We start from the raw sequence: 16,583 nt of genomic DNA, 5'->3' as shown, positions 1-16,583 counted from the left end.
TCCCAGGCTTCTCTATGAGAGGAGAGAATGATCATATTCTGACATTAAAGTTGCACACATGAACCTGAAGCTTCAGCTCCTTTTTCCTGCACTTCAGTTTCCATCTGCTCATTTTACACGTTTAGACGGAACAACAACACGTGTCTTCATGAGCACACTGGTGTTTCATTTCATTTATTTAGATCTAGATTAGATTAGATTTTTATTGATCTATTTTGTAATATGAAAATTGGTTTTGTAACTGTTCATACGTACTGTATATTATCCCCAGACCGCTACACAATAAACAGTGTATGGCTCAACAAAAGTTGGGTACAGTAAATGTAGTGAATGTTTGTTGAGGATGTAGCCTATTTAGTTTTATTTCATGTTGCAATAGATTTTGATATTTTGTTCTTAATAAAACGGTTAGATGCAGAAATACTGACGACAGTATCCCCTGTGTCGCCTGCAGTCAAGTTGAATCCACCAGTCAACCTGACCGTCCAGAACGGGTCCGACTACAACCTGTGGTTCTACTGGAACCAGACTAAAAAGGGGTGTGTGGAGAGTGAGATCCGCTACCGCACCAACTACAACAAGTGGGAGGTAACCATGGCAACAGTCTCATCCTTCTTCTCCCTCCACGTCCATCTGCTTCAGCAAACACCTGTCCTACTTTTCTTCTCCACAGTTTAATAAACTCCAAACCTCCAAACAAGACTTCTGCATCAACCTCCCGTCCAGCAGCTCGCGCTACGAGCTGCAGGTTCGCAGCCGGATCGGGAACAGCTGCGGAGAGTCCGAATTCTGGAGCGACTGGAGCGAGCCGGTGGTCTGGGGCTTCAACAGCACAGGTGAGACCCACGGTAATCTGCCCTACGACGGAGGAAAGGGTTAAAACTCCTCAGAGAGCAGTTCTGAGAAAAATGAGTTTAAACTAAGTTTGTTGTCCAGTCAACTGTATTGAACGTAGGATTCTGAAAATGGGTCAAATCCTTGCTTTTACTCAAACTTAACATTTGACCCTTATTTCAGAGTTACCTCTGTCTGTTTGTGCATTGAGGCAAAATATAAACTGGTCATACAACACAAGAAAGGGGAAACTAACTCCTATTGGTTCATAATGGTAGCAGCCTGTTGTACAGTAGGGCCTGTTGAACATCTATACACAGAGAGAAAAGGGTAACTCATGTTACTGTGTTCTCTTGTTGTTTCACCACAGTTTTTGGGAGTTACTGTGAAAACCACCCGCAAATACATCCCAAATAAGAAAACGTTGAGTCAAGATATTTATCCACATGATGTAGCAGAACCTTTAATGTCCCAAAAATGTCAAAATCCCATTTTTGACAAAAAATTAGTTACCCCCTTCTTGCGTTGTAGGGCAGTAAAGTACTGACCTCTGCTGGCAGCTCATGGACACTGCAACGTACAATATTCACTACATGGATGGATGATACAATGGTTATCTGTTTGTTTATACTTTTTATTAGTAAAATAAGTTAAATATTTGAAAAAGCATAAATAGTTGAAAAGAGAAAAATCTTAGCATAAATGTCCTTAAAAAGCCGCACGTTTTGATATATGAATTGTTGAAATAGCACAAAGTATGAAGGACTAGTTAGAGGCAGAAAAAGAGCGGAAGACCTAAGAATAAGTATAAAGATTTGAATAACAATAGTGTGATTGTTATTCAAGTCTTCCGCTCTTTTTCTGCATCTAACTAGTCCTTCATACTTTGTGCTATTTCAACAATTAATATATCAAAACATGCAGCTTTTTCTGGTCTAGCGTGCCATGACTTTTCTCTTTTCAACTATTCATACTTTTTCAAATATTCAAATAGTTTAGATTTTTTTTGTCCCATAGAGAATGCATTGAAACAGTCTTCAAACTCTTCAAATCTTCTTACTTCTTTGAACCTCTAAAGCTTCAGCATACTTTCTCCCACAGACTTCATTTAACTTTTAAACTGTAGACAAACTTTTAATTTATTCCTGTATGACTCATCTTATTGATATCTTCAACAGTTTCAGAATCCAGCTTTATAATGGGTGTGTATTGCATCTAACGAGCAGAGCAAAGAGTGGTGACATCATCGCTAGAGTGGGAGAGAGTCAAAAAACATTCTGGAGTTTTTCTGGCTAAACTGTCAGCACGGCCACAAATTAAACTCTAGACACATGATTTTCTCCACGTTTGTAGCCACATTTGTCTTCTTGCTAAAAATCTGGTCAAAAACGCAAAGAGACTTAGAGAATAGTTTTAAATATGTTTTAAATGCAGCCAGGGAGCTCTCTGCTCCCATTCACACTAGTTCATTTTTTTCAGAGCCAAGCAGATGGATCTCCAGTTTGTAACTCGCTGTAAATGGCCTTATACTTTGTTCAAATTCACATAAAATAGTCGCACCTTGTACAGAAGTCCCCTATTTGTACTTCTTGCTGTTTTTTCTACTGTTTTGTGAAGTTTTTAGCTATCATTAAATGATCTCACATTCATCAAAGTCCCAACCTCTGCTGTAGTCCAGTGGTTAAGGCGGCTGCTTGCCAACCACAAGGTTACTAGTTTGAATCCCGCCTGAGCAAGGCAAGGCGATTTTATTAGTAGGTTATAGCCCGTTTTTACAAACAGTTTGTCTCAAAGGGCTTTACATCCCATCGTAACAACATCCTCTGTCCTTAGACCCTCACATCCACTGATGAAAAACTCCATGAGCAGTCTTGTAAGTGTGTCAGCCTCTGTGAACTTTAACTAATACCACTTGGTCTGGCATATTTTTTAAATCTTGCATGAGCAAACTTGATAATGCATATATGCCCCCCCACCTTTTCTCTTTACCTCTTTCTATCTTGGTTTGTGTTAACATGTTTCTTGTTTATACCACTGCACTAAGATTGATTTGCATTGGGACTTTGAAAACCAAGAATGCAGCAGAGAAAAGCAAAGCTCTTGAATATGCACAGGCTTAAAGCTCTTGAATGATTTGTATCCATCACGTCTTGTCCTGCGCTGCCACTATGGGACTTCACTGGCAGAATTCACCTCCCCTCCCGCCTTCAGTTGGTTACAGGTGTTCGTTAAGAGACTCATTGATTACTCGTACCACAGTTTGCAGCACATCATCACATTACAATGAATGACAACAGTCTTCAAATTGTTGTGCTCTCTGTAGCTGAGTAGCAGAGTAAAGGTTTAGTGATCATGAGGTCATGGGTTCGATTCCTGCTTTAGTCATTTCACATCATTGCTTGACTTTTCATTCCAACTATTCAGCTGTCATTGGACAGTCTTTAATTCCTCATATAGTGTAAAGCTCATTGTAACTCAGCTCCTCTGTGGCCATGTGGTTAGTATGTCAGGTTACCAGTCCTGAAGTCACGGGTTCAATTCCTGCCTTAGACATGTTTCTTGTATGTCATTCCACATGTCTTTGTCAATTTATTCTAATTCAGCATGGTTCAGCATTGGGTTTCAGCATTCACACGCATTTCCCAGTTCATATCCTCATATCCCCCTCATTTATCCACCATTAAGGCATTAAACAGTAATATGTAGCACTTTATTTCAGAACTGTAGGTTGTATTCATTTGACCGGTTTTACCATTTTTATATAGTTTTTATAGTTTTATTATTTCTATACGCAAACACTGTGAATGTAGTACTTTAGTCTATTTATGAACCGTTGGTTTTATTCTACTGGTTTAGTTTTTCTCCGTATTGAACCACTACGCACACGTAGCACTTTAACTTCAGAGCTGCTGGTTTGGTCAGTTTTATGGATTTATTGATTTTATTGATTTACTTGTATAGAGTGGAAGCACCCTTCACTGTTATAAATGTGTGTTTTAATGTGGGAAAGTACTTTGTATGAATGTCTCGTATGTAGCCTATTGGTTTGTGTATTGCGGTGGCTCAGAGCCCAAAACTAATTTCCCTTTGGGACAATAAAGTACAATTCAATCCCATAATAATTCATTTTCTCTTTCTCTCTCACATGTTCCAGTTCCTAATCAAACTCTTGCTTCTGCCTGGACCCCGTTCTTCTATGTGGTGGGGGCATTCACCCTGGTGCTGCTGGTCACGCTGCTGCTGCACCATGAGAGGTGGGTCGTCATGGTAACACGCTGGTAGTTAAAGGGATAGTTCACCCAAAATTGAAATTTCAACTCATTATCTCCTCCTCCCCCTCATGTGGACTAAGGGCTGTGAGAAGTTTCAGAGTCCTCCGTGGCTTCTCTGAGTTACAGGGGGTCTCGGCGTAGCAGTGCATGTCCATATGACGGTTGCTAATGGATACCAACTGTCTTCGTAACAAAAAGACACACCAAAAAACATCCAGATACCTCCATGCTGCTCGTATGTAATGTCCGTCTTGTATTGGAACCGGGAAGAGGAGCTTCGAGAAGCTTCCGCTACAAAACAAGCTTGAAATATAGACTTATTTAATTTTTTTCGGGACAATTTCTCATGTCGGGGCTTCAATACAAGACGGACATTACATACGAGCAGCATGGAGGTATTACACTGCAAAAACTCAACATCTTACCAAGAATATTTCTCTTATTTCTAGTCAAAACAAATCTAATTCTACTTAAAATAAGACTCATCACATAAAAAGTAGCTTGTTTTTGACACTTTTTACTTATTTCAAGCAGATTTTCACTTGAAATAAGTAGAAAAATCTGATAGTGGAGCAAGTTTTTCTTTCTTATTACAAGCACAAAAAACTTGCTTTCACTGGCAGATTTTTCAAATTAGTTTGAAACAAATGAAAATGATCTAAAAACAAGTTCATTTTTAGGTGATGAGTCTTATTTTAAGTGGAAAGAGATTCGTTTTGACTAGAAATGAGACATTTTGACAAGAAATAAGACAAATATTCTTGGAAAGATTTTGGGTTTTTGCAGTGTAGGATGTTTTTTGGTGTGTCTTTTTGTTATGAAGACAGTTGGTATCCATTTGCAACCGTCATATGGACATGCACTTCTACGCCGAGACCCCCTGTAACTCAGAGAAGCCACGGAGGACTCTGAAACTTCTCCCAGACCTTACGCCAGGAATACACTGGGAACGGCCGCAACGCGATACGTAAGCGGGGCGGAGCGGAGTTTTTTACCTGCTACACCAGGCACGGACGCGACACAGCTTCACTGTTTGTTGTTGCAGCTTCAGCTTCACCTTGTCAAGCTGCAGTAAATGAGTGACTTTATGCATCTCAACACATTTTTACATCCCTCCTGTTAAAATGGATTGACAGAACCTTTTTCACAGGTAATCTGCTGACTATGTAGGTTTGCGAGTGCAGACATATTAAATGGTATCAATTAACTGTTTAACTACACGATCATGGATCCACAATGTAAAAAAACAAACCCCATAATGTTGCACTGCTACTGGCTTTGCCTCTGGTACATGAGACATTTATTTTAATCACTTTTAAACGTAATATATTGGTTTTATACACAGTTCTCTGTAGTTGTCTACCTGTTGGAGGGCCGCGTAGCCACGCCACCAGGAAATAAAATAGATTCGGCGCGAAAAAGAAGAGAAACGCCGCGCGACGGCCGCTGGAGTGGGCGTCGCTCACATGGCCGGTGGAGGAGCTTCCATTGACTGAATGGGCGCGAGCTGCTGCGGCTGTCGCACGACACACGTTTTGCGTCGCGGCCGCTCCCAGTGGATTTCAGCCGTTAGTCCACATGAGGGGGAGTAGGAGATCATGATTTCAATTTTGGGTGAACTATCCCTTTAAGGAGATGAGCTGTTGTTGTTGTGTTGTTTGTGTTGGTCATGTGACAGAGTGTCCTCCCCCCCCCAGGCTGAGGATCATCCCCATCCCCGTCCCCAAGCCGCTGCCCGTCTTCCACAACCTGGAGGTGAGTAGCAGCTGATCTCTACATGACCAGGTTAAAGGTTAAAGGTTAAAGGTTAAAGGTTAAAGGTTAAAGGTTAAAGCCATGTGACGCCGTGCAAAGCAGCTGGTGACACGTTTAGTTAGTTAGTTAGTTAGTTAGTTAGTTAGTTCAGCATTTAGCACATGTTGCTAATTAGCTCTACACACAACGCAGAGCTGAGACGTTTAACCAGGAACCGCAGAAGAGACGATGAGGTGATGAGCTGCACTGCAAAAACTCAAATGTCTTACCAAGAATATCTGTCTTATTTCTAGTCAAAACTAATCTCATTCTACCTAAAATAAGACTCATCACATTAAAAGCAGCTTGTTTTTAAGACATTTTTTACTTCTTTCAAGCAGATTTTCACTTGAAATAAGTAGAAAAATCTGATAGTGGAGCAAGTTTTTCTTTCTTATTACAAACACAAAAAACTTGTTTTCACTGGCAGATTTTTCTACTTATTTCATGTGAAAATTAGTTTGAAACAAGTGAAAATGATCTAAAAACAAGTTGATTTTTAGGTGATGAGTCTTATTTTAAGTGGAAAGAGATTAGTTTTGACTAGAAATGAGACATTTTGACAAGAAATAAGACAGATATTGTTGGAAAGATGTAGAGTTTTTGCCGTGCAGGAGGAAACATCAGCTGCACGAAAACGGTCGTTGAGACAAATTACAATATGATGGAAAAGTCCATTTAGTCCAGTGGTTCAAGTCAAATAGTAGTATAGAGTACATATGGATGGACAACATGCAACATTTCCATATTAAAAATGCTTTTTCTTTGTAATATTCTACTTTTTGAGATCCTGAATTTAAGGTCTTCGTTAAATGTGAGCCATAATCATCACATAAAGACATTAAACGTTTCATTCTGTGTAATGGATCTACAGTAGGTAATAGTTTCACCTTTTCAATTGATTAACTGACATAAATAAACTTTTCCATGATATTCTAGTTTATTCAGATGCACCTGTATTTCAGAATTGAAATGAAACATCCCTGTGCCGCCACTAGCACGGTTAGGACTTTACAAAGCTTGTTAAAGGGATAGTTCACCCAAAATTCAAATTGTCGACTAAGGGCTGGGAGAAGTTTCAGAGTCCTCCGTGGCTTCTCTGAGTTACAGGGGGTCTCGGCGTAGCAGTGCATGTCCATATGACGGTTGCTAATGGATACCAACTGTCTTCGTAACAAAAAGACACACCAAAAAACATCCAGATACCTCCATGCTGCTCGTATGTAATGTCCCTCTGGTATTGAAGCCCCAACATGAGAAATTGTCCCGTTCGTCCAAATTTGACGAACCGGGAAGAGGAGCTTAGAGAAGCCTCGGCTACAAACAAGCTTGAAATATAGACTTATTTAATTTCTTTCGGAACAATTTCTCATGTTGGGGCTTCAATACAAGAGGGACATTACAGACGAGCAGCATGGAGGTATTTGGATGTTTTTTGGTGTGTCTTTTTGTTACGAAGACAGTTGGTATCCATTAGCAACCGTCATATGGACATGCACTGCTACGCCGAGACCCCCTGTAACTCAGAGAAGCCACGGAGGACTCTGAAACTTCTCCCAGCCCTTAATAGTCGACAATTTCAATTTTGGGTGAACTATCCCTTTAATGTAAATATTTAAGGTCCCTATAAGACGTATGGAGCAGTGAGAGACGTGAGAAGTGTCCTATAATCATCCCTGTGACAGATGGGCAGTCTAGCTGACCATATTTTTAATGAATGACTGTTGTGTGTGTGTGTGCCGGTAGTATTTATCTGTCTATTTTTATATTGTGTATTTGCTTTTATTGTGCTGCTGGGACAAACAAATTCCCTCTTCGGGATTAATAAAGTGAATTGAATTGAATTGAATTGAATGTGGTTTGATCTCTCTTAAGGACTGGCTCCAATACCCCAAAGTGCAGAAGGAAGACTTCAAGACCAACTACAACGAGCTGGTCTGCTCCGTCAGCGAGTACCGCCCCGACCCGACCGACAGCGAGAGCTCCGACGGCTCGAGCTCCTCCGTCACCACCGACCAGACCGACTGCTCCGTCTGCATCACGGTCACCAAGGAGGAGGAGGAGGAGGAGGAGTTCAGCCCCGACTGCTCCTCCTCCTCCTCCTCCTCCTCCTCCTCCTCCTCCTCCCCGATGCTCCCCGAGCCTCAGGACTAGTTCCTCTCATCAGCGACTGGAAGGGTCACAACATCATCTAGAGCAGGGGTGTCAAACTCATTTTAGTTCAGGGGCCACATTCAGCGCAATTTGATCTCAAGTGGGCCAGACTGGTAAAATAAGAGCAAAATAACCTATAAATAATAACTCTTAACATGTTTCTTTGTTTTAGTGCAAAGAAGTACATTATTATGTAAGATGTTTACATTACTGTAAATGAACTGTCCTTTTACAAAACATGTTATGAACAACCTGAAATTTCATGAGAAAAACAAATGCAATTTCAACAATATTATGCCTCTTCTGTCTTTAATGTAGTTTTCACACTTGTCAAATTCATCCCGCGGGCCGGACTGGACCCTCTGGTGGGCCGGTTTTGGCCCACGGGCCGCATGTTTGACATCCCTGATCTATAGTCTCATATAGTTACTGTTATAAAACACAGCAGCTAAACACAGAAACCGCTAGTTTCACCGTGTTTTACCATCAAATCAACGTTGAGACGTTTCCATGAAAAGATACAAAGTCAAAGTCAGCGATGAAAGTGTTTTATTTGAAGCAGATGAACAACCAGTTGGAGGCGCTGCCTTTCTAACGTCTGTCCATTCCAATAAGAAAACACCTTTTATCTTTTTAATTCTTATTCTTCTCGACCCTTGACCTCTCTGGCCAAATGTCCCCCCAGGGAGACAATAAAGTATCTATCTATCTATCTATCTATCTATCTATCTATCTATCTATCTATCTATCTATCTATCTATCTATCTATCTATCTATCTATCTATCTATCTATCTATCTACTTCTGAGTCCATCTCTAAGGCCAGTATTATCATTGATGATATGATGGACGTGAACTCTTTTCTTACAGTTAAAAGCTGTTTGATATTACTGTAAACAGGGAACAGAATGTGAATCCGCTGAGCGACGGGTTAGAGTAATAGAGTAACCGGCCGTGGACACGATGCTCAGCAGGCTGAGTCCAGTTCAGACCAGTCCAGTCCAGCCCAGATTGACATGTTTACACCGTGTGACCTTGACTCTCTGTGACGTTAATGTCACACTTGTTTTCATCTTTATGTGTTTTTGTCTGTTTGGAATCTGTAAAAAAAAAAGAAAGAGAAAAAAACCCTGCTGTTATGAGATGTAAGTGAAGCTTCAAACAGAAAATCTGTCTATTTCTGACATTTACTGTGACTTCAGGTAAAACAAGTCGAAGTCATTTATTGTCATTCCACTTCATGTTAGACATGACAGAATGAAATTTGTACCCAGGTCCCAGATAGAAAGTAATTAAACACATATAAAAAGCTAAGAACAGGCACAATCTAAAATCAGACATTTCTATAGACAGAAAAAATATATAAATAAATAAAATAAATTAGTACATTCACAAAAATGGCAAGTAGTCAGTGCAAGAGAGACAGCAGGTGTGTAAAGAAGCAGCTAATGTTGTAATGTTGTTGTAATGTATTCAACCGATAAACCAGCCGTCACTTCGTTTTGCTCATATTCACAGTAAAAACTTCTATTAAGGTACCGGAGGAACAGGCTCTAAATCCTGTTTATACATTTCCACCTTTATTAACTATTTTATTGGCAATTTAGTTATTTTTTGATAAATGTTTAGTTGGAAAGGATTAATGGTAAGAAAAAAGACCGAGTAGTGCACAGAGCACAACACGTGGTTTCATAACTTTAAACTTGAAATTACTCACAACCTGGCAACCCAACGGTCCATCATGAAATCTGCCCCGGTATAAAATCACCACAATACCTTAATATCTTTGAATGTACGTTGTTTTAACGTTTTTGATATTGTAACCTACTTTTTCATTTACTTCTGTTTAGTTTGGTTGACTCTGTTGTATTATCCTTGCTGTATTTTTCTCTTTTTGAACAATAAATATATCAATAAATACAGTGTCGTCATGCAAGTTTGAATCCTTCCATACTCACCAGTGGTGGACAGTAATGGAGTAAATTTACTTGAGTATTAGATTTCTTTGGTACTTATTACGGCTTGTCATGGTGCAGTACCGCCTCTATCCTCCAGGGGGAGCGGCTTGGTGCAGTACCGCCTCTATCCTCCAGGGGGAGCAGCATGGTGCAGTACCGCCTCTATCCTCCAGGGGGAGCAGCATGGTGCAGTACCGCCTCTATCCTCCAGGGGGAGCGGCTTGGTGCAGTACCGCCTCTATCCTCCAGGGGGAGCAGCATGGTGCAGTACCACCTCTATCCTCCAGGGGGAGCAGCATGGTGCAGTACCGCCTCTATCCTCCAGGGGGAGCAGCATGGTGCAGTACCACCTCTATCCTCCAGGGGGAGCAGCTTGTCATGGTGCAGTACCGCCTCTATCCTCCAGGGGGAGCAGCTTGGTGCAGTACCGCCTCTATCCTCCAGTGGGAGCAGCATGGTGCAGTACCGCCTCTATCCTCCAGGGGGAGCAGCTTGGTGCAGTACCGCCTCTATCCTCCAGTGGGAGCAGCATGGTGCAGTACCGCCTCTATCCTCCAGGGGGAGCAGCATGGTGCAGTACCACCTCTATCCTCCAGGGGGAGCAGCTTGTCATGGTGCAGTACCACCTCTATCCTCCAGGGGGAGCAGCATGGTGCAGTACCGCCTGTGACCTCCAGGGGGAGCAGCATGGTGCAGTACCGCCTCTAACCTCCAGGGGGAGCAGCATGGTGCAGTACCGCCTGTAACCTCCAGGGGGAGCAGCTTGGTGCAGTACCACCTCTATCCTCCAGGGGGAGCAGCTTGTCATGGTGCAGTACCGCCTCTATCCTCCAGGGGGAGCAGCATGGTGCAGTACCGCCTCTATCCTCCAGGGGGAGCAGCTTGTCATGGTGCAGTACCGCCTCTATCCTCCAGGGGGAGCAGCATGGTGCAGTACCGCCTCTATCCTCCAGGGGAGCAGCATGGTGCAGTACCGCCTCTATCCTCCAGGGGGAGCAGCTTGGTGCAGTACCGCCTCTATCCTCCAGGGGGAGCGGCATGGTGCAGTACCGCCTCTATCCTCCAGGGGGAGCAGCATGGTGCAGTACCGCCTCTATCCTCCAGGGGGAGCAGCATGGTGCAGTACCGCCTCTATCCTCCAGGGGGAGCAGCATGGTGCAGTACCGCCTGTGACCTCCAGGGGGAGCAGCATGGTGCAGTACCGCCTCTATCCTCCAGGGGGAGCAGCATGGTGCAGTACCGCCTGTAACCTCCAGGGGGAGCAGCTTGGTGCAGTACCGCCTCTATCCTCCAGGGGGAGCAGCTTGTCATGGTGCAGTACCGCCTCTATCCTCCAGGGGGAGCAGCATGGTGCAGTACCGCCTCTATCCTCCAGGGGGAGCAGCATGGTGCAGTACCGCCTCTATCCTCCAGGGGGAGCAGCTTGGTGCAGTACCGCCTCTATCCTCCAGGGGGAGCAGCATGGTGCAGTACCGCCTGTGACCTCCAGGGGGAGCAGCATGGTGCAGTACCGCCTCTATCCTCCAGGGGGAGCAGCATGGTGCAGTACCGCCTGTGACCTCCAGGGGGAGCAGCATGGTGCAGTACCGCCTCTATCCTCCAGGGGGAGCAGCATGGTGCAGTACCGCCTCTATCCTCCAGGGGGAGCAGCATGGTGCAGTACCGCCTCTATCCTCCAGGGGGAGCAGCATGGTGCAGTACCGCATCTATCCTCCAGGGGGAGCAGCATGGTGCAGTACCGCCTCTATCCTCCAGGGGGAGCAGCTTGTCATGGTGCAGTACCACCTCTATCCTCCAGGGGGAGCAGCATGGTGCAGTACCGCATCTATCCTCCAGGGGGAGCAGCATGGTGCAGTACCGCCTCTATCCTCCAGGGGGAGCAGCTTGGTGCAGTACCACCTCTATCCTCCAGGGGGAGCAGCATGGTGCAGTACCGCCTGTGACCTCCAGGAGGAGCAGCTTGGTGCAGTACCACCTCTATCCTCCAGGGGGAGCAGCATGGTGCAGTACCGCCTGTGACCTCCAGGAGGAGCAGCTTGGTGCAGTACCGCCTCTATCCTCCAGGGGGAGCAGCATGGTGCAGTACCGCCTCTATCCTCCAGGGGGAGCAGCTTGGTGCAGTACCGCCTCTATCCTCCAGGGGGAGCAGCTTGGTGCAGTACCACCTCTATCCTCCAGGGGGAGCAGCATGGTGCAGTACCGCCTCTATCCTCCAGGGGGAGCAGCATGGTGCAGTACCGCATCTATCCTCCAGGGGGAGCAGCTTGGTGCAGTACCGCCTCTATCCTCCAGGGGGAGCAGCTTGGTGCAGTACCACCTCTATCCTCCAGGGGGAGCAGCTTGGTGCAGTACCGCCTCTATCCTCCAGGGGGAGCAGCTTGGTGCAGTACCACCTCTATCCTCCAGGGGGAGCAGCTTGGTGCAGTACCACCTCTATCCTCCAGGGGGAGCAGCATGGTGCAGTACCGCCTCTATCCTCCAGGGGGAGCAGCTTGGTGCAGTACCACCTCTATCCTCCAGGGGGAGCAGCATGGTGCAGTACCGCCTCTATCCTCCAGGGGGAGCAGCATGGTGCAGTACCGTCTCTATCCTCCAGGGGGAGCAGCATGGTGCAGTACCGCCTGTGACCTCCAGGAGGAGCAGCTTGGTGCAGTACCGCCTCTATCCTCCAGGGGGAGCAGCTTGGTGCAGTACCACCTCTATCCTCCAGGGGGAGCAGCATGGTGCAGTACCGCCTCTATCCTCCAGGGGGAGCAGCATGGTGCAGTACCGTCTCTATCCTCCAGGGGGAGCAGCATGGTGCAGTACCGCCTGTGACCTCCAGGAGGAGCAGCTTGGTGCAGTACCGCCTCTATCCTCCAGGGGGAGCAGCATGGTGCAGTACCGCATCTATCCTCCAGGGGGAGCAGCTTGGTGCAGTACCACCTCTATCCTCCAGGGGGAGCAGCTTGGTGCAGTACCACCTCTATCCTCCAGGGGGAGCAGCTTGGTGCAGTACCACCTCTATCCTCCAGGGGGAGCAGCATGGTGCAGTACCACCTCTATCCTCCAGGGGGAGCAGCATGGTGCAGTACCGCCTCTATCCTCCAGGGGGAGCAGCATGGTGCAGTACCGCCTCTATCCTCCAGGGGGAGCAGCATGGTGCAGTACCGCCTGTGACCTCCAGGAGGAGCAGCTTGGTGCAGTACCGCCTCTATCCTCCAGGGGGAGCAGCATGGTGCAGTACCGCCTCTATCCTCCAGGGGGAGCAGCTTGTCATGGTGCAGTACCGCCTCTATCCTCCAGGGGGAGCAGCTTGTCATGGTGCAGTGCCGCCTCTATCCTCCAGGGGGAGCAGCATGGTGCAGTACCGCCTCTATCCTCCAGGGGGAGCAGCTTGTCATGGTGCAGTACCGCCTCTATCCTCCAGGGGGAGCAGCTTGTCATGGTGCAGTGCCGCCTCTATCCTCCAGGGGGAGCAGCTTGGTGCAGTACCGCCTCTATCCTCCAGGGGGAGCAGCATGGTGCAGTACCACCTCTATCCTCCAGGGGGAGCAGCATGGTGCAGTACCGCCTCTATCCTCCAGGGGGAGCAGCATGGTGCAGTACCACCTCTATCCTCCAGGGGGAGCAGCATGGTGCAGTACCGCCTCTATCCTCCAGGGGGAGCAGCATGGTGCAGTACCACCTCTATCCTCCAGGGGGAGCAGCATGGTGCAGTACCGCCTGTGACCTCCAGGGGGAGCAGCTTGTCATGGTGCAGTACCACCTCTATCCTCCAGGGGGAGCAGCATGGTGCAGTACCGCCTCTATCCTCCAGGGGGAGCAGCATGGTGCAGTACCGTCTCTATCCTCCAGGGGGAGCAGCTTGGTGCAGTACCGCCTCTATCCTCCAGGGGGAGCAGCATGGTGCAGTACCACCTCTATCCTCCAGGGGGAGCAGCTTGGTGCAGTACCGCCTCTATCCTCCAGGGGGAGCAGCTTGGTGCAGTACCGCCTCTATCCTCCAGGGGGAGCAGCATGGTGCAGTACCGCCTCTATCCGCCAGGGGGAGCAGCTTGGTGCAGTACCGCCTCTATCCTCCAGGGGGAGCAGCATGGTGCAGTACCACCTCTATCCTCCAGGGGGAGCAGCTTGGTGCAGTACCGCCTCTATCCTCCAGGGGGAGCAGCTTGGTGCAGTACCGCCTCTATCCTCCAGGGGGAGCAGCATGGTGCAGTACCGCCTCTACCCTCCAGGGGGAGCGGCTTGTCATGGTGCAGTACCACCTCTATCCTCCAGGGGGAGCAGCATGGTGCAGTACCGCCTCTATCCTCCAGGGGGAGCAGCTTGTCATGGTGCAGTACCGCCTCTATCCTCCAGGGGGAGCAGCATGGTGCAGTACCGCCTCTATCCTCCAGGGGGAGCAGCATGGTGCAGTACCGCCTGTAACCTCCAGGGGGAGCAGCATGGTGCAGTACCGCCTCTATCCTCCAGGGGGAGCAGCTTGTCATGGTGCAGTACCACCTCTATCCTCCAGGGGGAGCAGCATGGTGCAGTACCGCCTCTATCCTCCAGGGGAGCGGCTTGGTGCAGTACCGCCTGTGACCTCCAGGAGGAGCAGCTTGGTGCAGTACCGCCTCTATCCTCCAGGGGGAGCAGCTTGGTGCAGTACCACCTCTATCCTCCAGGGGGAGCAGCATGGTGCAGTACCGCCTCTATCCTCCAGGGGGAGCAGCATGGTGCAGTACCGTCTCTATCCTCCAGGGGGAGCAGCATGGTGCAGTACCGCCTGTGACCTCCAGGAGGAGCAGCTTGGTGCAGTACCGCCTCTATCCTCCAGGGGGAGCAGCATGGTGCAGTACCGCATCTATCCTCCAGGGGGAGCAGCTTGGTGCAGTACCACCTCTATCCTCCAGGGGGAGCAGCTTGGTGCAGTACCACCTCTATCCTCCAGGGGGAGCAGCTTGGTGCAGTACCACCTCTATCCTCCAGGGGGAGCAGCATGGTGCAGTACCACCTCTATCCTCCAGGGGGAGCAGCATGGTGCAGTACCGCCTCTATCCTCCAGGGGGAGCAGCATGGTGCAGTACCGCCTCTATCCTCCAGGGGGAGCAGCATGGTGCAGTACCGCCTCTATCCTCCAGGGGGAGCAGCATGGTGCAGTACCGCCTCTATCCTCCAGGGGGAGCAGCTTGTCATGGTGCAGTACCGCCTCTATCCTCCAGGGGGAGCAGCATGGTGCAGTACCGCCTCTATCCTCCAGGGGGAGCAGCTTGGTGCAGTACCGCCTCTATCCTCCAGGGGGAGCAGCATGGTGCAGTACCGCCTCTATCCTCCAGGGGGAGCAGCTTGTCATGGTGCAGTACCGCCTCTATCCTCCAGGGGGAGCAGCTTGTCATGGTGCAGTACCGCCTCTATCCTCCAGGGGGAGCAGCATGGTGCAGTACCACCTCTATCCTCCAGGGGGAGCAGCATGGTGCAGTACCGTCTCTATCCTCCAGGGGGAGCAGCTTGGTGCAGTACCGCCTCTATCCTCCAGGGGGAGCAGCATGGTGCAGTACCACCTCTATCCTCCAGGGGAGCAGCATGGTGCAGTACCGCCTCTATCCTCCAGGGGGAGCAGCATGGTGCAGTACCACCTCTATCCTCCAGGGGGAGCAGCATGGTGCAGTACCGCCTCTATCCTCCAGGGGGAGCAGCATGGTGCAGTACCACCTCTATCCTCCAGGGGGAGCAGCTTGGTGCAGTACCGCCTCTATCCTCCAGGGGGAGCAGCATGGTGCAGTACCGCCTCTATCCTCCAGGGGGAGCAGCTTGGTGCAGTACCGCCTCTATCCTCCAGGGGGAGCAGCTTGGTGCAGTACCGCCTCTATCCTCCAGGGGGAGCAGCATGGTGCAGTACCGCCTCTATCCGCCAGGGGGAGCAGCTTGGTGCAGTACCGCCTCTATCCTCCAGGGGGAGCAGCATGGTGCAGTACCACCTCTATCCTCCAGGGGGAGCAGCTTGGTGCAGTACCGCCTCTATCCTCCAGGGGGAGCAGCTTGGTGCAGTACCGCCTCTATCCTCCAGGGGGAGCAGCATGGTGCAGTACCGCCTCTACCCTCCAGGGGGAGCGGCTTGTCATGGTGCAGTACCACCTCTATCCTCCAGGGGGAGCAGCATGGTGCAGTACCGCCTCTATCCTCCAGGGGGAGCAGCTTGTCATGGTGCAGTACCGCCTCTATCCTCCAGGGGGAGCAGCATGGTGCAGTACCGCCTCTATCCTCCAGGGGGAGCAGCATGGTGCAGTACCGCCTGTAACCTCCAGGGGGAGCAGCATGGTGCAGTACCGCCTCTATCCTCCAGGGGGAGCAGCTTGTCATGGTGCAGTACCACCTCTATCCTCCAGGGGGAGCAGCATGGTGCAGTACCGCCTCTATCCTCCAGGGGAGCGGCTTGGTGCAGTACCGCCTCTATCCTCCAGGGGGAGCAGCTTGGTGCAGTACCGCCTCTATCCTCCAGGGGGAGCGGCTTGGTGCAGTACCGCCTCTATCCTCCAGGGGGAGCGGCTTGGTGCAGTACCGCCTCTATCCTCCAGGGGGAGCAGCTTGGTGCAGTACCGCCTGTAACC

The 16,583-nt window shown here is 48.7% G+C and overlaps 1 protein-coding gene across 1 annotated transcript in view; it reads left to right on the top strand.

Annotated features, from left to right (window-relative positions):
- Positions 1 to 9,976, top strand: part of LOC146973966 (cytokine receptor common subunit gamma-like) — a 16,598-nt gene extending 6,622 nt beyond the window's left edge. Inside the window, exons 4-8 of the mRNA XM_085796754.1 lie at positions 455 to 588; positions 674 to 836; positions 3,989 to 4,088; positions 5,804 to 5,861; positions 7,776 to 9,976. Of these exons, the coding sequence (XP_085652880.1) occupies positions 455 to 588; positions 674 to 836; positions 3,989 to 4,088; positions 5,804 to 5,861; positions 7,776 to 8,054 (734 nt within the window). The 3' untranslated portion in view covers positions 8,055 to 9,976. The remainder of the gene's footprint in view (positions 1 to 454; positions 589 to 673; positions 837 to 3,988; positions 4,089 to 5,803; positions 5,862 to 7,775) is intronic.
- The last annotated feature ends 6,607 nt before the right edge of the window (positions 9,977 to 16,583 follow it).

This window comes from Trachurus japonicus, chromosome 14 (assembly GCF_045865225.1).
Source record: "Trachurus japonicus isolate A0001 chromosome 14, Traja_1.0".
NCBI lineage: Eukaryota > Metazoa > Chordata > Actinopteri > Carangiformes > Carangidae > Trachurus > Trachurus japonicus.
Note: the sequence above shows the minus strand (reverse complement) of the source record. Positions and strands in the feature narration are given on the sequence as shown.